Raw genomic sequence first — 20,252 nt, 5'->3', positions numbered from 1 at the left:
CTCCCACTGAGGACTGCGGTTGGCTGTGGGGGGGGGCTTGTGTGATCCCCGAAGCGCCGGGCCCCCAGTCCTGCCGAGGTGTGGCATGGCTGGGTCAGGCATCGCCCTGAGGCCCACCCAGGCCTTCTGACCCAGCCGCCCTCACCCCAGGGCAGTGGTCAGCAGGCTCAGCCCCCCGGGCTCTGCTCCTGGCCTCCAGCCAGCTGTCCAGAAGCTTCCAACCTGGCCTTGGCCTGAGCTTGACCAGCGCTGGCTACACCTGGTCACTCTTTGCCACCGTCCTGGACTGAAGGACACTCCTGGCTGAGGTATGCTGGGGCTACACCCAGCACCCCGGGACCCCAAGGCCGTGGGGATGTTAAGGTGGCCCCCCGCCCCCAGCCAGCCCCAGGACTCAGGTCACAGCCCAGGAGGGAGGTGTGGGGGCTTCTGTGAGCTCTGGCGCTCCTCAAAAGCCTCACATGAGTGGTGGGTGTCAGTCAGAGGCCACACGAGCTGTTACCACCGAGGGCATACTTCCTTCACCTTCCCGCTTCATGGAGTTGCCCAGGGCTCCCAGAAGGACAGTGATGCCTCCAGGTGAGCTCGGGGCCCCTGTTCTCCCGCCTGGGCTCCAAGCCCCGGCGAGGGCAGGGTCGGCAAGTGGAGACCAGGCCTGTCCCTCCAACCCCAAAGTGTGTCTGTTGAGGTCCTAACCCCAACGTGGGGTAGTAGGGCGTCTTCAGGAGGTGGGCTCCAGGGTGGAGACCTAAGGAATGAGATTAGTGAAAGGAGACCCCAGGGAGCTCCCTCCCCTCCCCCACACGAGAAGTCCGCCCTCACCCTGGCCTTGGACTTCCAAGCTCCAGAGCTGTGAGAAATATGTTTCTGTTGTTTACGAGCGACCCAGATGGAACGGACTAAGACACTATTGAAAACATTTAAATGGAAAGCAGTTTCTTTTCTTCTTTTTTTAAATTTAAATTCAAGTTAGTTAACATACAGTGTAGTCTTGGCTTTGGGAGTAGAACGAAGTGATTCATCTCTTACATGTGACACCCAGTGCTCATCCTGAAAAGTGTCCTTCTTAATGCCCCTCACCCATTTAGCCCATCTTCCCACCCATCTCCCTTCCAGCAACCTTCTGTTTGTTCTCTGCATTTAAGAGTCTCTTATGATTTGTCTCTGAAGAGACAGGAGAGGCAAGGACTGGCCCAGGACAAGTGAGGTGTGCGGCGTCCGAGGAGCAGAGCTGGTCTTCAGTCCTAGGCCAGCCTCTATCCCCCCATGGGGTTCTCCCTGGGAATGAGAGCCCCTGAGATGCTCGGGGGTCCCTATCCACCCCGTCTGTGTGAGGCTGTGACCACTGGGCATCTCCAGACAGGCGGGTGCACACACACACACACACACACACACACACACTCAGACTGCCCCGCTGGGGGTCAGAGGGGAGTCCACACTGGGAGGGGGTGGGTAACGTGGGGGAAAGAAGAGAAAGGCTGGAGGCAGTGGGGCCATGGGCAGGGACATCAGGATTCCTGGCAACAGCCTGGGACCCACAGCATGGGGAGGGGAGATGTGCCGGCTGAGGGCCGGGGGGTCCCCAAGATGTCCGGGGGGATTGGCGGGAACTAGGGGAGGACGGGGTCTGGGGTCCTGTGTCCACCACACTGGGCACCTGGAAGTAGGAAGTGTGGACGGGGCTACGGCACAGAAGGACTCAGCGTCCTCCTCCGTAAATTGGGCTGCGTAGACAGTGTCCCCAGGGTCCCACAGGCTCATAGACGAGTCTGTGTCCCGGGATCTTCATCCCTGACCCTCTGTTCTCCCCTCCTGGGAAAATGCTTCCTACTCCCTCAAGGTCCTTCTGAGCAGAGGGCAGCCTGGGGTCTTGGAGGAGCGAGGTCCTGGGTTTGCAGCACGTGGCCGAGCAGTGGACCCTGGTGTGGGGACCGAGGTCAAGACCCTCCTTGTTGGCGCCTCGGGTCCTCATTAGGAAGTGGTTCCCCAGGCAGTGCCCTGCCTGGGGCGAGGAGGCCTCGTGAGGGAGCTGAGCACCGGGCCGGGGGAGGGACACGGGCCACAAGGGAGGCTTCTGAGGGTCGTCACCTGGACCCTGGAGCCCACAGACCTGCTCCTGTGAGACACACAGAGACAGACAGAGTCCGAGGCAGACACAGAGAATGGACCCCGGAGAGAGGAAACCAGAAATTCCATGAATCGGCCTGGAAGTGACAGCCCGTCATCATCTTCTAGCCCTTAGAACGCGGTCACACGGGCCGTCCACCCGGAAGGGGAGGGGGTGACACAGGGATGTGTGACCAGGATTCGGGAAGGCTGGGAGCCACAGCCCAGGCGCTGGGACCCGGGCCCAAATGTGATGGAGCCCCTGGAGGGGCGTGTCGGGTGGGCACAGGGTCTGAACGAGCTCACCTCCACCTTCCCCCGGGCCCAGGACCCAGGCAGGAGGGGTGGCTGTGCCTGGACCCGGAGCAGACCCAGGCCCGCGTGAGTGTGTTCCGTGCCAGGCCCACCCCTTCCTCATCTTTCCACGGCCACGTGTGCCCACGAGCCTCATGGGATAGCAGGCACGGGACGAGTCTACAGGTGTCTCCCTGATGGTGTCCCTAGAAGTGGATTCCAGAAGGACCCCACTGTGCAGACGGGGAGACCGGGGGCCCCCGGGAGGCACAGGGTCTGTGCGGGGTCCCGGCACTGGTCAGGAGGAAAACCCAGGTCTGAACCCAGCTCTGTGTCCCCAGAGCTGCCACACCGGCTGCACCAGGCCTCGCGGGGATGTGGCTGGGCTGTGTTGGTGTCACTGTAGGGACAGGGCATGGGGTGGAGGGGAGCCCTCCGCAGCCTGGGAGGGGCTCTTGTAGGAGGAGGAAGATGGGTAAGGGGACCCCAGGCAGTGACCTCACCTCTCTGGTCACAAAGCCCAAGTGAAGTCAGAACCCGGGTCACCGGGCACCCACATTGTGGAGACGGCGCCTGACTGGGCTCACTCGTTGGGACACCTTCACCTGACGAACATGTTCTCCTGTTGTGTGCCCGTGTCCCGCGGCTGCTGGCTCAGGGGAGCCCGTGGCTGCGACGCTCCCCGACCCCGGAGACAGTGGGTCAGGTCGTGCACAGGACGCCTCAGGTCTCTAGCTCGCAGGGAGCCAAAGGTAACCCAGGGAGCCCCAGAGACAGCCGGTCCAGCCCGACACCGCTCTGATCTGACTCGTGCGGCCCCACGGCCCCTCCCGTGTGTGTGTGTGTGTGTGTGTGTGTGTGTGTGGAGGGCCCACGTGAGCAGGTGCAGGCTGATGAAGGGGTCAGATGCCTGGTGGGCGGGCCATGCTCACACCCCAGGTCAAGGCTGGCTGGGAGGGACAGGGTGTGCTGGGGTGGCCCTCTTGTCCCCAAGATTCATCCCGAGCCCTGCAGGTGGATGTCACTGTGTCCCGGGCGCAGAGCTGTGCGCACTCAGGTCTGTGTCGGATCTGGGAGCCACAAGGGGAGAGGGCGGAAGGACACTGAGGATGGCCGGGCGGGGCTGTGATGCCTCCGGGCCGGCCGCGGGTCACTGTCTTTACAGAAATCAACGGATGAAATCGGGAGGCGACTGTCGGAATCCCGATTCACCTGCCCTACAGAGGTGTGCGTGTGCCCCGTCGCCCAGGAGGGCCACCCTGGACCCGGGGAGAGAGTGGCCGCACGGAGGTCTCCGGAACCAGGGCCTGGAGATGGCCTGGGAGGGCCTCCCTCACCGCCCGGGCCCCTCCACAGGGTCCTGGCTCAGCGGTCCTGGGACCAGGACCCGGAGCCCCCGGAGCCCCCGGAGCCCGAGCCGAGGGTGAGAAGGCTGGGGTTGGGGGATGGGGTGCATGGGGCCCCGGGCGGTGCTGAGCCACCCAGGGAGGAGCCCCCGGGGGCTGGTGTGGGGCCAGGAGCAGAGACTGAGAGCCCCCGGGGCTGCGGACCCCAGGGGGGCAGAGGTCCTGGTGTGGGTTCCTGGCCGCGGCTTCTCGGGAGGCCCTGGGGTGTGTTGTGTGTCTGCAAGGCCCCTGGAGAGGCCGGCGCGGGGGGACCTTCTCTCCTGTCACCCTGAGCCCTTGGAGCCGCTGCAACCATCACTCTGTTTCCTTCTCAAGAGTCCGGGGCAGGAGCAGAAGCCGGTGCGGCTCCAGAGCCCGACCCAACAGCCTCGGGGGCCTCGGCGGCTCTGGAGGCAGGGGTGGCGTCTGGAGCGACTCCTGCAGGGGCCCGGCAGCCAGCAGGTGACCTGGGACCTGTGCGGGGACAGCGGGCACCTGGGCAGAGTCAGCTGGGTCCTGCTTCTGCTCCCAACACCGTTCCTGCCACCGCCCTTCTCCCCGCCCCTGCCACCGCCCTTGCTCCCACATGGATGCCAGCCACTGATCAAGGGCCTGAGGGCCTACACGGGGTGTTTATTTTATTTCTAATTGTTCCAATCCCCGACCCTGACACCCTACCACAATGTCTCTTCCTCTTGTCCCTTATCCTTTCTCTCCTCTTCTTTTTAGCTGTGACTTTATTTCTTCACTGTTGGTTTATAATCCATATTAATCTTCAATGAAATTTTTATTTACTTTACGTTGTGCAATTCCTGCGCGCTGGGTACACTCACGACGCTGTGAACCACGCCACAGAATATTGGTGCAGAGTATCTCAGTCCCCGAGGGACACCGTGTACCCGGAGCCCGCCCTCCCCATTCGTGCCCCCGCCAGGCCCTGGGAACCCCCAGTCCGCTTTCTCTCCATGTTCCGTTACTTACTCTGGAGGTTTCCTACAAGTGGAATCTCAAGAGATACCTTCGGGTCTGCACCGACTTTTCAGACGGGACAGATTCATTTTCGTACTCTGTGGTCGCTTGAAATAGACTGTTTCTCCTTTGATATTGAAATCACAAAGGATTAAAGATTAGGTGGGAAAAAAGAGGCCCCTTCGGTGACAATGGGCACGGTCTCGGGGTGGAGACCCCCGTTTGTGCTGTGACACCACAGCCTGACGCCAGCCAGGACACGGCTGGTCCCCCCGTGGCCCAGACAGAAGCCGGGGGATGCAGAAGGCCGGACGGTCACACCGCAGAGGGGAGAGCATCCCTCACGACCCAGGGCCAGAAAGGTTCACAGGCCCCTGGGCCAAATAACACTCCAAAGCCCGTGCGTTCCCCGGGATGGAGACCAGACCCGTCCCAGTCCATGGGAGCAGGCGTCAGAGATGCGGAGCGTCCCGGGGAGGGACTCGGGCAAGTGAAACCCGAGGGAGGCAGCGCTGGGCACCTTCAGACCGGCAGGTTTCTGGGGTGGGGACCGGCAGCCCAGGTGACAACGTGAGGCAGCAGAGGCCCCAGCAGGTCCCCAGCGAGAAGTCCTCGTCCTGCAGGGGACCGGCTGGCCCAGGACTGGGAGAGCCCACAGAGCCTGGGGTCGGCCCTTCCCCGGTCCCCATGCCCGGCCCCAGGCAGGTTGGTCAGCTCTGCTCCCCTGAGTTCAGGGGGGGCGGGCCTTCGGCGGGTGGTGGGGTTCCCCAGGAAGAGGGACCCCGAGCCCCAGGGCGCCAAGACGCAGGCCTGCGGGTAGGACAATCCAAAGTCAAGGACATGGGCTTCCTGACCTAGCTCGTCTTACTAGTGACCCAGGCTGTGCTATTAGCCTCGGTGTCCCCATCTGTGACACGGGGACGAAACGGGCCTTCTAGATGGCTTGTCGCATTCCCCGACAGATGAGGTGGAATCGTGGCCTGGTGCCTGGAGGACATAAAGAGCCACCTGGAAGGCTGTCCCAGAGTCCCCCAGGGCACAGGATTCTGGAAGCCCCTCCTTGGCCCCTGCCTGCTGTCCCCCTTCCGGGAACACTCAGCGTTGTTTGCGGAGGAGGTGGAGACGATCCAGGACGTCAGCAGGTCCCACGTGAAGGAAGGTCAGCGCTGGAGGGACAGAAGGACGTGTCCCGTGGCCCCTTCCAGGGCCCGAGCTGTGACGCCCTCTGACCTGACCTCTGACCTGACCTGGTGTGTGGACCCGGCTTCTGTGGTTTCACTCCCTCCTTCCCTCCCTCCTTCCCTAATTCAGCCGGCGATCTCAGGTCCCTGCCGTGTGCCGAGCACCGGGACCTCATCGGTGAGCACGACCCAACGGGGTCCCCCACGTGGCCTCTTCCTTTGCAGGGTCTGAATCTTCCTGTGCTGGGTCCCCTCTGGCGAGTCTGGGAGGGAGGCCTCTGCACATGTCCCTGCAAGGAAGCACGAGTCCGGAAGGTCCAGACGACCTGCCCCAAGTCCCAGCGTGTGGAGAGTGGACACGGGGTGGTCCCTGATCAGAGGAAGACTTGGGCCCACGGAGCCCGGAGGATGACGAGTACAGGGAGCCCGGAGGAGGAGGGGGGAGCACCGTGGCGGCCTGGCGCTCAGGCCAACTGGGAGACGGTGTCGTACCCGGACCGGCTCTGTCCCCAGGGCCGTCGGGGTATCCGCGCTCCCGGGTGGCAGGCTGGCCCCGGCTGGCAGGAGAGGAGGTGCCCGTGGGGCAGGACAGAGCCCTCAGGCAGAGCGGAGGGTCGCAGGTGCTCCCCCAGGGGCAGGTGGACTCGGGCGCCCTGAGGCGACATCACCGGGACAACTGTGCCATGCCAGCCCCACTTCCCCAAATTCAAGACCAAGACCCTATCACCCTGTCCCACCCCCGAGAGCAGAAACCGCTTCTGTCCTTGTTCCTTTGTGGATGCTTCCATGCCTGCCCTCAGCACCCTGTCTGCTCCCCGCTGTGTGCACACACCTGGATCACGAAAGTGAGCCCCGGACCCCACCCAGGAGGTGGTACGGCCCCTCACCCACAGCCAGCAAGGGAGAGCGCTGTCCCCATGGCCCTCCTCCTCCCAAGAAGACACGTAAGCCATATTCACCAAGGTTTTAACCATCGTACACATACACACACACACACACACACACACACACACACACATAGAGCGAAGGATGGGGGCCTTGGGGAACCCGCACACGAATGTCTCCTGCACCTCCCGCCGCCCCTGTGCTTTTGTGGTTTGCTCTTGTTCTCGCGGATCCTCCTCCTGGCTCCCTTGAAGTTGTCAGGCCTCTGTCCGAGTCCCTGGGTCACCCACCCACCCTCTCCTGTTAGGAAGACGTCCAAATGCACACCCTGCATTTCCTCCCATGTTCCTCTCGCCTCCTAGACTTCGGTCATCAGATTTGGGAGTCGTGAACAGCCTTTCTGTCTTCCCTCACCTGTCCTTCCACCCAGCTCTTCCCAGGCCGGCCCCGAGGCTGTCCTCGGGTTGGATTCATCTCCTCCTGGGAGGTGGGGGTCGGGCGGACAGAGGGCAGACGGTGCCGGTGGGGGCAGGAGAGGCCGTGGCCCACAGGCCGAGTGCCGGCTTGTCTGCCAGGGCCCCCCAGCTGGGTGAGCCCCGCCTGCCTCTCCTCTTTCTTACCGGGAGGCATCGTTGTCCTGAATAGGCACCAGGGAACCTGAGCGAAGAGACCACTTTGCTTTGAGACAAGGGGCGGTGTGGCAAGGGCTGCAGAGGACGTTGGCTTTGGATTTGGGAAAGAGAGGCCGGCCACGCACTGCTGTCGCGTTCATGTCCTCTCTGCCCACCTGAGTGCACCTGCAGCCGGAGGGGCTGGTTCCCGGCAGGCTGGCAGCATCCCCCTGGAGCCCCCGGTCCCTCCTCTCTGCCTGAGGACGGTCTCCCGGAGACGGGAGCCCATCACACCTGTCTCTGGGGACCTCTGCTTCGTCACGTTGTCACCTGGGCTGCCGGTCCCCAGACCAGAAACCTGCCGGTCTGAAGGTGCCCAGCGCTGCCTCCCTCGGGTTTCACTTGCCCGAGTCCCTCCCCGGGATGTCCCGCATCTCTGACGCCTGCTCCCATGGACTGGGACGGGTCTGGTCTCCATCCCGGGGAACGCACGGGTTTTGGAGTGTTATTTGGCTCAGGGGCCTGTGAACCTTTCTGGCCCTGGGTCGTGAGGGATGCTCTCCCCTCTGCGGTGTGACCGTCCGGCCTTCTGCATCTCCCGGCTTCTGTCTGGGCCACGGGGGGACCAGCCGTGTCCTGGCTGGCGTCAGGCTGTGGTGTCACAGCACGAACAGGGGTCTCTATCTCCGACATGTGCCCTCTTACTCACACAGCCTCTGGTATCCTTGCGACACCTCCTCCCCTCCCCGGTGGACGGCCCGTGTGACTAGTTCTGAGGGAGAGAATATAATGATGGGTGTAATTTCCAAGCTGGTTCATGAAAGTCTGTGGTTTCTCCGGGTTCCTCTTCTCCTGCGTCCATTCTCGGTCTCCGTCTCTGTCTGTCTGTCTGTCTATCTGTCTGTGTGTCTCTTGACCCAGTGCTCTGGCAAAGCGAGAGCAGATAATATGAGGCCCCAGTGCAAAGAACCTGCAGAAGGTCCAGGCTGAGACAGAAAAGTCCTGAGACCCCCCTGGTCCCGGCCGAATCCTGCCAAGAGGACGTGCATGGTCACGGTCTTGGGGGCAGACCCCCTCTGGGGTTTTTCATCTTTCAGGGATGCCCTGCTCCCCCACCGCATCAAACTTAGCAGCCAGGCTTTCACCCCTCAGCAGGACGTCCCTTCCTCCAAGAAGCCCTCCCTGACTGCTCCTGCCCTCCCTGGGACGAGTCAGAGCTCTTGCCATTTTGCACCGGTCTCTATGTACCTCTCGGAGCCTGTGACCGTGCCTGGGTGACCGCACTGGTGTGGGCCCCTCCCGACAAGGCAACGAGTCTCTGAAAGTACCTCTGCCCATTTCGCTCAGTGCCCTCTCGCCAGCAGCGAGCACGTGCCTGGCGTGTCACGGTGCTTATGCGTGTTTCCCGAAGGAGTGAGCGGCTTCCTGGGGAAGTGCGGGGTGTCGGGGAGCGCAGGGAGCGGTGCGCAGACTCGCTGCGGAGAAGACACGCGGCGAGGATTACGCGGGACCGGTCCGAGGTCTATTTCCCAGCAGACAGGAGGTGACAGCCCTTCTCGGCTGTGGCGCCTGGAGGGCACGAGCTGACGGGCCAGGACTGGCGTCTCCCTGCCGGCCAGCACGTGCCCTCCCATCCCCAGCTCCTGAGGATCGTCAAGGATCCCTCTTGGGCTAGAGCCACGGTCCCTGGCCTTCACCCCATCAGCGGCCTGGGGTCACCAGACACCTCTCGGCAAGCCGCGGGATGCGAGCTCCCGGAACCGCGAAGAACGCTCCTGGGGTCTCGGAGGACCACGAGCGGAGGCCCAAAGTAAAGGTGCTGGCCCTCAGGGCGGGATGGCGTGCGCACAGGGGGCTGTGGAGGGAGAGGGGCACTGAGGGGGCACCGCCCGGTGGGGGCCGGTCTGCCCACCAGCGTTCCCTGTCTCTCCCCGGTTTCTCGTGTGCTGGTGTGGGACACTGCCCGGGTCCTCCGGCCACGGCACAGAGGCCAGACCGGACGGGCTGCCCGGCGCCCCCTGCCCACGCCCTTCCGCAGGACGAGCCTGGTGCTGACGCAGGGCAGGGCCGTGGAGGGGGCCCACGGGGCCTGGAAGAGACACCGCTGTCACCCCTCCTCTCTCTGCCCCCCCACCCCCGGCCCCCCCCCAGCTGACCCTAACAGGGTGGTCGGGCCAGGCATGGTGTGGACCTGGACAGTGGCGGGGAGGGGGGGGGGTGGCTCCCGACCACACGTCACCGTCTTTCGGAAGAACGGTCGCACCGTCGGCGAGCTCCAAAGTCTCACGTATGTCTACGAATCTTTTCATGCTCGGGAAGCTGGACGTGTTCTGTCTGCCTGCGGCCGGAAGCACAGTCACGTCAGTTACCAGTTTTGGCCGCGTGGGCTGCACCCCGACCCCCACAGACACCGCCAGGCCCTGGCAGGACAGAGACGCGAGGGCGCCGCCACGGGAGGCGGCGGCAGACAGGTGATGGGGAAATGTCCTTCTGTCCCCTCTGTGCCCCGAGGCGGGCGGGTGTCCCCAGCGAGGCCGTGGAGACCGGCTCGGGTAGCCCCGTCTGCTCACCCAACCCCTCTGGCCGCAGTCCGTCCCTCTCCCCCCCCCCCCCGCCCCCGTGCGTGCCCTGCGTGCCCCGTGCCTGGAGGGGGTCCTTTGCCGACCCGACTCCCTTCCGCACCACCCCCGCCCAGCACAGAACCTCTTTCCCACCTGCCTTCCCTTCACCACCTCCACCTGCCCCCCGCCCCCAGCTCCCCCGTCCTGCCCTCAGCACCAGGGCCTGAGCCTCCCGTGGATGGTCAGCCCCACTCCTGGCCTCTCCTCCTCCGGCCTCCCCCCCTGCACTGGCCTCCCCCACTCACCCCTGCAGCAGCCAACTCAGAGACCTGCTCTCGTGGTCTCCAGGCTCCGCCCACCCACCTGTCACCTGCTGCCAGCCAGCCCTGCAAGGGCTGCGACCCATGGTATGGACTGCCCGCGTCCTCCCAGATTCATACACCAAAGCCCCAGCGCGATGGTGCGCGGGGTCGGGGCCTCGGGCGGTGCGCAGGGTTAGCTGGGGTCCTCGTGACAGGATCGGTGCCCCGGTAAGAAGAGGAAGGGACCGGAGCCCCCTCCCCAACACCTGACTCAGCGAGACGGCGGCCGCCTGCAGACCCCGGACCCCCAGCGGGTCGGCGCCCTGAGCTGTGAGGATCGGTGTCGGTCGTGGGCGCCCTGTCGCGGAGCCCGAGCTGCGGCAGAGACCTCCCTCTGAGCCTGTGTCCCTGCGTCGCCCCCTTACCTGCCCCTGCACCCCCCCAGATGTCACTCCCTTAAGAACAGTAGCATCTTGGCGGTCCGGCCGGCGGGGCCCAGGCGCAGGTGGACCACGACGTAGCTGTAGTCGGTGGACAGCACGTGGAAACCCTCCACCCCCTTCACCGGGTGGGAGAGAAGCTAGGCAGGGGCGTGTGGGAAGGGTCGAGAGCCCCCCGCTCCCGGAGCCTCGGCCCGCCTGACCGCCCCGAGTGCTGAGCGCCCATCCCGCCCCCGCTCCCAGGTTCCCTTTGACGGAGGGGCTGCTGGGGACGGCGCCGGCAGAGGTGTCCTGTCCCGCGTCTGGGTGATGAAGCGGCGGGCGGGGGAGGCACTGCCACCCCGGGCCTCCCTCTCCCGGCCCTGGGCTCTCATACGCACGTGTGTTCCTGAACATCGCCTTCTTCCCATCTTTCCAAAGAAGTAACATGAGTGACTGGCACCCCTGTGACCTAGGGGGACAGGCGGGGGCCCGTTTCTGGAATTTCCCAATTTGGACCGGGACCGGTCCCACAGCTTAAGGGAAACAGTTCGAACACCCAGTGCCTGTTGAGTGACCGCGTGTAGCGTGGGGGCTTCTCCCCAAATCAGGCTTTTGAATTTTAGGGGCAGGAAGTGATGGGTTTCAGGGCTGTGGGGACCGTCACTGTAGGCTTTCCCGGTGATCCGGGTCCGGCACCCCCACCCGGCCGGGAAGATGCCCCAGGCTGCTGTGGCCAGGGCTCTGGGGAGGCTGTGCTGGGCCCCCCGCCCTGCTCCACTCACCGGCTAAAAGCCAGGACACCTTCAGCTGGTCCACTTTGTGAAACTTCACCCTGGATGCCCCCAGCTTCCTCGTGTGTCTGCCAGGCAAGACATCGGAGATGACAGACAGAATGTACCAGAACCCTGAAAACTGTACAGAGCTGCTGGGGAAGGCGCTCCTTCCCAGGCTCCCAGCCAGGCTCCCGGAACCCACCGGACAAGGGATGCCTCCCAGACACCCAGCCCGCGTCCAGCCCCCCCGGACCTGCATGTCCCTGGTTAGGGGCCCTGGTGGGCAGACGCCAGACTGTCTGGGGGTGCGGGGGCTGGGCAGTGGGAACCGTGTGCTGTAACTTCCTTCCCGTGCAGGGCCTCCGGGGGGGCCCCATCCCTCTGATTTCCTGCCGCAAACCCACCGTCCCAGACACCGCCACAGCCCGCTCAGCCTGTGCCCACAGCCACCCCCGCTGGAGGGTTCCACCTGCCAGCCAGCTCCCCGTTCCAGAACACGTCCTGCTGATTCCACCTCTGCCCACCTAGCATCTCTGGGTGCACCTGCCTGGGGCCCTGCGCCCTACCCACCCCCGTGGCCGGCAGCTGCTCTGGGAGAGGCCGGGGGGCAGTCCCACTGGGCCGGCAGGGGCCTGTGCCGGAGACTCCTGCCAGCCTCAGGGCACTGCCCAGGGCCCCGGGAAGGCCCTTGGAAGATTTTTAGGGAGCGATTCCTAAACGGACGATCCCTGGCCCCCACGGCCTGGGTGCCTGGCTTGGGGGACAGCAGGCCTACGGCTTTACCTTGTTCCAGTTGAGGCTGTGGGCCTCCCTGGGCAGCTGTTCCTGTGGCCGGGACCCCATGGCCAGCACGAGCGCCAGGACCAGCGTGGACACCAGCCTCCCCGGTCCCATCTTCAGCCTCCCTCTTTGGCCACCAGGGCACTGAGTTTAAATCTCCCCACCCACCGACCCTGCCGTGGCCGTCCAACCAACCCGGAGCCTTGAGCCGGCCTGGGGTGGGCCGATGGGGAGGCCGGGGGGCTTCGGGCCCTCTCCTGCCCCGGGCACAGAAGGCCAGCCCAGGTGCTCAGCCTGGTCGGTGCCACCTGCCTGGGAGGCCCCTGAAGACAAAGCCATCGTGTTCCCGAGGTCACTGCCCCCCGACCTCAGGTCACCACGTGTCCCCTGGAGCCGTCCCTCCTCACAGTGGGAGCCCTGGGCCTCTCACAGTAGCTCCCCACCCCCGGAAGAGAGACAACAGCCAGCTGGTGTCACTATGAGTCACTTCATAAGGTTATCCGAGTGTGAGAAGCAGGACCTGACCGCAGGGTCGCCCTGAGCAGGTGCTGACGGGGGGTCTGCCCTGAGCAGTTCTGACAGAGGGGGCAGCCGGTGTGTGTGCACAGGCACATGGGGTGCGTGTGCGTGTGCGGGCAACTCTCCTGTATGTGCCCGCCTGCCCCCTTCCTGGTGTGCACCGCCCCTCACCGTGAGGGATGGGCAGCCCCCACCCCAGCTTCTGCCAGGACCTCAGGCAGGGCCCCACCAGACCACAGGAGGCCCCACAGGCCAGGCCTCTGCAATCCTGGGCCCCTGCCCTTGCCCCAGAGCCCTGCCCCGGACACCGTGGTGCCCCAGCCCAGCACCCCGGTGGGCACCAGTGCCCACCTCGTCGGCCCAGCACCCTGTCCGAACTCGAACCGCAGGCCTGCTCTCACTCGGGCAGACGACCCTCCCATCGGCCCGGGGCTGTGTGACCCCTCCCCGGGGAGCGGCTGCCTCCGGCCCAGCCCCCACTCCCTGGCCGAGACCCGTGTGCGCGGGTCCCCCCACCCAGAGGGACTCTGCCGAGGGACACAAGTGCAGACCGGTCCTCTCGCCCCCGAGCTGGCTCTCTGTGCCATGTGGTTCAGCCGGGGTGTGCCCACCGCACCCTATCCTCTCCCTGTGGGGCCCGCGCCCCACAAGTCAGTCCGGCAGGGGAGGCCCCGTCCATCTCTGTCCACCCTCGACACCGAGCCCAGCCCAGCACACGAGTGAGAGGCAACTCTAGCGGTTTGTGGAATCGCTTTATTTGGAAACGCAGCAAGAGTCCCTGGGAGCACCTGCGCAGCACCCAGCACCCAGGTGGCTGAGCAGGTTGCCAGCGCCTGGCCGGCCTGGTCCGGACACGGTGGGCACTGTCCCCGCTGGAGGCTGAAGCATTCACTGAAAACCAGGAAGAGCACTGGGGGAACCCAGGTTCACCCCGAGGGGCATCTGCCTCCACCCGGGTCCCTGGCCCTTCACGGCTGCAGAGCACTGGGGTGTAGGACGCGGGGTGATGCTCGGGAGGCCAGCTTACCTGGAAGGCCTTGTGCGCACAGGTGACTAGGGGGACAAGAGGAGCCGTGAGGTCTGGCCCACAGCCTCACCCGAGACGGGGCCTCCCCTGTCGGCCTGACTTCGGGCAGGGAGCAGGTGACTCCTTGAAGAACTAACCACCACCCCCCCCCCCCAGTCCTGCCTGACTCACTGAGACCGGGAGGGTCCCCGAGACCAGCGGAAGTGAGCCGGTTCTTGGGCATGGGGGCAGCCCCGGGGGACACTCACGGTCCCGCTGCAGCGCGGCCTGCTGCTGGGACAGGAAGCCCAGGCCCCTGCTCCACCTGGTGAAGAGGCGCACGGCCTCCTGGCTGGCCAGCTCCGTGCGGCCTGCGGAGCAGGAGGGGATCCTCACACCTGTGCCCCACGCCCCAGCCGCCCCTCCTGCAGCGGGGGGAGCGCAGGGATGAGGCTCCAGGCAGAGAGGGCCATGGCGAGGCGCCGGGTCCCTGGGGGCACAGGGGCCAGCCCGGGCGGCGGGCACCTCTCTCTGGCCCCGGACCCTGGGACGATGTGCTTCCCGCACAGCCAGCGTGGCTGCGGCCGGGCAGGGAGTTTGTGGGCGGGCCCGAGGTCTCAGCCACTCACTGTAGAGCTCCACGGTGCTGAAGGCCTCGTCCTTGAACTCCAGCTGGGTGAAGACGATGGCGTAGTCCCTGAAGTTGGTGCCCAGTACCCGGTAGTCTAACACGCCCAGGGCTGGGAGACACGAGAGGCCCCCCGGCAAGCTCAGAGCCCCAGAGCCCCGTGGTCCCCGGGTCCCCGGTGACGGATGGCCAGCTGGTGAGGGCCTGTCCCAACTCATCCGGGGTCACACTCCCCCAGTCCTGTCCCCACGGGGGCAGAGGGCCACCCCCCTGCACACCACAGAGGGAGTCTGGGGTGACCGATCCCCTCCCCTTCCCGCAGTGCTGGCCGGGCGAGCGAGCCCATCCCCAGGCTGCCCTGCACCCCGTGGGACACCGTGGAGGCTGTCGCCTTACAGGGGTTCTCAAACACCCATCCAGAGTTCTGTCTCCGCAGCAACACTGTGCCCACGTCACACCTCTCCAGCCTGGAAAAGAGACCGTCCGTCCTCAGCTCAGGGTCCAGAGTCGAGACCACAGGACACAAGGGTCCTGCCGCCGGGGCCCGGCCTGCCGCCAGCGTGTCACAGAGGGGATCCTGGCTTCCTCTGACGGCCCCCGTTACCCAGAAACCTCGCTCTCCAGCGAATCCAGCCTGGCTCGGGAATGAGCTACACGAGAGCCAAGTGCAGATCAGCTCCCTCCCCAGGGTGGTGGGGGCGCGAGGGCACGAAATGAGCCTCAGACAGATGCTGGGCCCTCTGCAATTTTGGGTGAGGAGCCCCAGCATCACAAGGGGCCACTCAGTCCCTAAAGTGAACCGACACAACAGACAGGCAGGGGGTCTTGGGGTGCCTGGGGGGCTCAGGCGGTTAAGGGTCCGACTCCAGATTTCAGCCTCAGGTCATGATCTCATGGTTTGTGGGATCGAGCCCCGTGTCAGGCTCTGTGCTGACAGCGTGGAACCTACTTGGGATTCTCTCTCTCTCCCTCTTTCTCTCTCTGACCCTCCCTCACTCACAATTTCTCTCCCTCTCAAAATAAGTAAATAAACTTTAAAAAATTAAAATTAAAAAAATAAAACAAACAAAAACCTTTCTCAATGTTATAAGAGGAATTACAAACTGGGAACTATATTTGCAACTAATTTTTATCACAGATGAGAGGCTAAGATTCCAAATAACTGAAGGGTTCTTACAAACCACTAAAAACACACCTAACAGAAAAATATGCCAAGATACGAACAGCCAGGGGAGCCTGGGTGATTCGGTTAAGCGTCCGACTCTTGATCTCGGCTCAGGTCTTGATCTCAGGGTTGTGAGTTTGAGCCCCATGTTGGGGAGGAAGCACACAAACCACGTTGACATGTCCCAGGATGCCCCTGGCCCCTGCCCTTAGAGAAGGTACGTAAAAGTTGACACGGGGCCATCTGTTGCCCATCAGATGGCAAAGAAAAAAGAGTAAGGGAATGCCCAGGGCAGGCGCCAGTTCAGGGGACCGGCCACGTATGACGTGGAGCCACAGGGACTCCGAGAGATTTATCCTTCGGGTAGACCCCTGAGCCCACTCCCCAAAGTGTGTTTCCAACTGCAAAAGATTGGAGACCCCCGTCTGCCCAGCAGCAGGGCACTGGCACAAAGCCTCCTGGACCAATACGCAGCTGTAAAACACAGCAGAAACTTAACAGGAACCCATGGGGGAGGTGAAGGAAAAAAAAAAGAGGTTAGAGTGGGAGAGAGCCAAAGCATAAGAGACCCTCAAAAACTGAGAACAACTGAGGGCTGATGGGGGGGTGGGAGGGAGGTGAGGGTAGATGACAGGTATCGAGGAGGGCACATTTTGGGATGAGCACTGGGTGTTGTATGGAAACCAATTTGACAATAAGTTTCATATATTTAAAAAAAAAAAAAACAGAGCAGAGCGCCTCCGAAAATGTGACATGGAATCAGCGTGTGACCCCGCAGTCCCGCCGCTGCGAGCGCCCAGAACTGAAAGCAGGATCTGAAGGGAGACTTACACACCCACGTTCACGGCAGCGTGATTTACAAAACCAAGAGGCGGGAGCTGCCACGTGCTCCGGCCACACCACGGGACGTCAGCCTCAAAAAGGAGGGGAATCGCGGCACCTGCTACAACGTGGACGAAGCTGGAGGACACCGTGCTGAGGTCAGCCCGTCACAGGGGGACACATCCTGTAGGAGTGGACACTCACCAGAGGCCCTGGAGGAGTAGGAGGGTGGGGCTGGGGGAAGGGAGGGTCCACACACAACGGGACAGAGTCCACTGGGAAGATGAACACATTCTGGGGACAGACGGGGAGATGGCTGCACGACAGTGTGAATGCGCCTGACGCCCCCGAACTGTGTCCTTGAAAGTGGTTAAGATGGCCGTCTCTGTGCTGCATTTATCTTACCACAATTTTTAACAACTCAATAAAGACAGAAGAGAATAAAATGGGAAATGTGCTAAGAGAGAGCAGAGCCTGTGTGGACGGATACAGAGAGGTTCCCGGCGTGCGTGGCTCAGTGACACCCGTGTGCTGGCGTATGGCCGCCCGTGTCGGGGGAGCCGCCACGAATCACAAGCATGGGTCACCTGCAGGGAGGGGACGGGCTGGCTGGGCAGGTGGGAAGGACCCGCTCTGCGTACCTTTGGGGACTCTGACTTCTGAGCCATGCAAATGCACTTCCTATCCAAAGGCCAACAGATTAATTCAATTCAACTCAACTCAATTCAATTCAATGTAAGAGGGCCCACTTGCAGTCCTGGTGGGGAGCGGGGCTCGGCACCATCCGTCTTTCCAAACCAGCGTCTGGCCGCGGTCCCCAGAGGTGCAGGTGACAGCACCAGGAGGGGCTGCTAATCAGTCACACCAGAGAGCGGACACCGGAATGGCATCCCAGCCCCGCGGCCACCCCCGTGGCCCTTACGTCCACCCACGTGGCCCTTAGGTCACCGGCGGCTTTTCACAGAGCCTGAGGCTCTCCAGACGCCTGGCTTCTGGATTTGGATGTCTGATTCCACCAGCCTCACCGGGACACAGCCAGCCACGCGGCTTGTGGCCCACACCGTGGCGCGTGTGACCGTGTGTGCTCGCGGGGCCAACATAGTGGGGCCGCCATCAGACCCCAGACCTCCTCTGTCCTTGCTCGTCCCACGGCCAGGCCCGTCCCAGCGGGACCCAGGGCCCCACGGCTCCCGAAGGCAGACGCGGGTGTGGGAGGAAGGTTACCAGCGGCTCCGAGACACCACGCGCGAGCCCAGTTTAGGCGGCAGCGGAGGGGGGGCCTTGCCCCGAGAGGCCTCCCGCATCCACCGTGATCCCACCCAGAGGCCCGCCAGACCTGCTCTCCAGGGACACAGGCCCACAGCGCACAGCTCGCTCACCTGTGCCTGGAGGACAGCATTTTCAGATTGTTTTCTGCAGTAAGGGTCACCACGACACCCTCGATGTTCTTCGTGGCCTTCTCCACCGCAAAGCCCTTCTCACCGGAGGCCACGGCGAGAACGTACCAGGACCCCAGAAGCTGGGAGGAGAGGAGCAGGTGAGGGGGGCCCGGTCCCCCAGCCCCTTGAGGCGTCCTCTTCGTCTGGGAGTCCAGGGCCCCTGACTCAGGCTGACCCGTCCCCCTGTAGCCGGTGCCGGTCTGGGCCGGCACCGGGAAGGTAACCCAGAGACTGCGGCCCCACAGGAGGGGCCTGGGCCCCTAGGACCGACGGGGCTCGAGGCCAGCGCTGGCACCAACGGATGGGCCGTTACCTGCCTCGCGTCCAGCCTTCCCAGCCACACAGCCTGGGCGCAAGGCACTGAGACCAACGTCAGAAGAGCAGTGAGCAGGATGCTCCCCATCTTCCGGAAGTCTGTGCACCAGCACAACTGCCGTGGGGCCCAGGGCTGCGCAGTCCCTCCGGTCCGCGTAAACCCGTTCAAACGTCTCTGCGTGGGTCACTGTGGGCGGCCACTGACCACCAAGACACCACGCTGGCCTGTCTCCTTGCAAGGTGGTGACATTTCCCGAGGGGGTGGCATTATTATTCAGTGGTGGCCCCTGTGCCCTGCCCCGATGCGCTGGAGAATGGGGATTGGGCCCCGGGGAGCGTCAACACTGCCGTGCCGACCCCTGCTTCTGTCTGCTTCTTTCTGTTGGGCGGTTCCAGAATGGGCATCCTAACCCCGGTCAAACCACTGACACCACTGGGGATTCAACGCTCTCCCTTGCTCAGTCTGGGAAGGCCAGAGACCCTGGTCTTTGACCATGGCTGGCAGCAGGCCAAAGTCAAGACCAAGGGAAGGAAGGCACAAACAGTTCTTCTAGAAGCTGCACTTCAGATCTTTTGTCTCAATCATTAAAAATAGGAAAAAAAAAAAAAAAAGCTCCCACTCCCTCCTGACCACCCGTTATTCTGCTCTGCTGGCCTTGGCCTCCTGCCCCCACACACAGTCAGCAGCCAGCCCGGAACGTCCTGTTCCTTCTGCCCCTCCGCTCCACCTGTCTGGACTCGCCCACTCTCTGGCCAGGCTTGGCCTGCTGCCCCCCACCTCTGTACTCCATGACCCGGGCCAGGAGCTGCACATCCCCCAAGTTTCCGTGAGAGTTCTCTGTGGGCCTGGGTTTCTCACCTCTGGATCATCTGAGCCCCTACCTGGGAGCAGAGGGCAGAGGGCTTGGCTGGATCTGTCTGAGTCCCTGAAATCCAAGGGGAGGCGGCCGGCAGGATCCCCCAGGGGTGGGGGTGGAATGGGCACACTACATTTCCAATGGCTTTGCCAGTCAGCTTCCAAGGGTTCTAACACCAAAACAAGTGAGTTGCGGAAGGTGAAGGAAAGATAAAGCCACGTGTCTTGCCAGGTCTAAGGACTGACCCTGATGAGCCACCACCCGGCCCTTGGTGAGCCCCGTGGGGAAGGTGGACACAGGTAAACCAGCCAGCCCCGGCACAAACGTGCAGCTAAGCTCCCACTGCTCCAGAGCCCGGGGAGCCTCGGGCCTCGAACGTGGCTGAGGAGGGCCCCTGACTGCCAGCTTCTCTGACGCCTCGCAGCCGGAGATGACACACAAGGACAAAAATATCACCCTACGCTTCAGAGTAATCCTATTTGCTGTTTTTTCACATGGAGATTCCTGACAAAACATTCAGGGAGACTAAGGTGAACGGAGAGAAACACAGCAGAAGAAAGAGGTAACAGAAGCCCCACGGACGCTTCCTGCATTGGGACCCCAGGCGGCCTCCCTTAGTGCCCTGGGGCTGGCATCACAAAAGCGCACACCGGGCGGCTTACGGGCAACAGTCACTGATTTCTCCCAGTTCTGGACGCCGGGTGTTCCAGTCAGCTGTGCCTGTGCCTGCAGGATGGACAAGGGCGTCTCATTGTCCTCACGGTGGGGGGACGTGGGGGGCTCCGGCTGCGCCGATTCCCCTCATGGGAACTCCACCCCCATGGCCTTGTCACCTTTCAAAAGCCCACCTCCCAGTGCCATCATGTTGGGGGTCAGGATGGCAACAGGAATGCTGGGGGCAGACACACACATTGGAACCACACAGATTGTGAGAACGGCTACGAACACCTGGCTTAACAAGGTAAGAGCCACATTTGACGTTACGCTGTGTTCTTTAAATTCTCGTAATGTAGCTGGAAACCATAAAACATGGTAGAGATAAAAAGACATCTGGGTAGCCCGAAATGATCTTACGGAATGCAGATTTGGGGAAAAAATATATACAGTAGGCTCTCCTGAGCCAGATTGAACAGGTTGTGCTGCAAAGGAGATGTCTTAAATCCCAGGAAAAAATCAGTGTTTGTAAATCAATGCTGTCAGGGCAACTGGATTTCCATCTGGAAGAAGATTAA

The 20,252-nt window shown here is 63.1% G+C and overlaps 1 protein-coding gene across 1 annotated transcript; it reads right to left on the bottom strand.

Moving 5' to 3' along the window:
• Window positions 1–10,742: 10,742 nt before the first annotated feature.
• Window positions 10,743–18,251, bottom strand: LOC147577680 (epididymal-specific lipocalin-6-like). The gene is made up of 9 exons (XM_086676357.1): window positions 18,162–18,251; window positions 17,789–17,928; window positions 14,819–14,889; window positions 14,424–14,534; window positions 14,064–14,165; window positions 13,816–13,841; window positions 11,485–11,628; window positions 11,113–11,178; window positions 10,743–10,853 (listed from the first exon to the last, which is right to left on the bottom strand). Exons 1-9 carry the CDS (start codon window positions 18,249–18,251, stop codon window positions 10,743–10,745), a joined length of 861 nt encoding a protein of 286 aa, XP_086532483.1.
• Window positions 18,252–20,252: the final 2,001 nt, after the last annotated feature.

The sequence above is a fragment of the Puma concolor genome, chromosome C2, assembly GCF_028749965.1.
Source record: "Puma concolor isolate L17-30 chromosome C2, mPumCon1.1.hap2, whole genome shotgun sequence".
NCBI classification, from domain to species: domain Eukaryota; kingdom Metazoa; phylum Chordata; class Mammalia; order Carnivora; family Felidae; genus Puma; species Puma concolor.
This window is presented reverse-complemented; position numbering and strand designations above follow the sequence as displayed.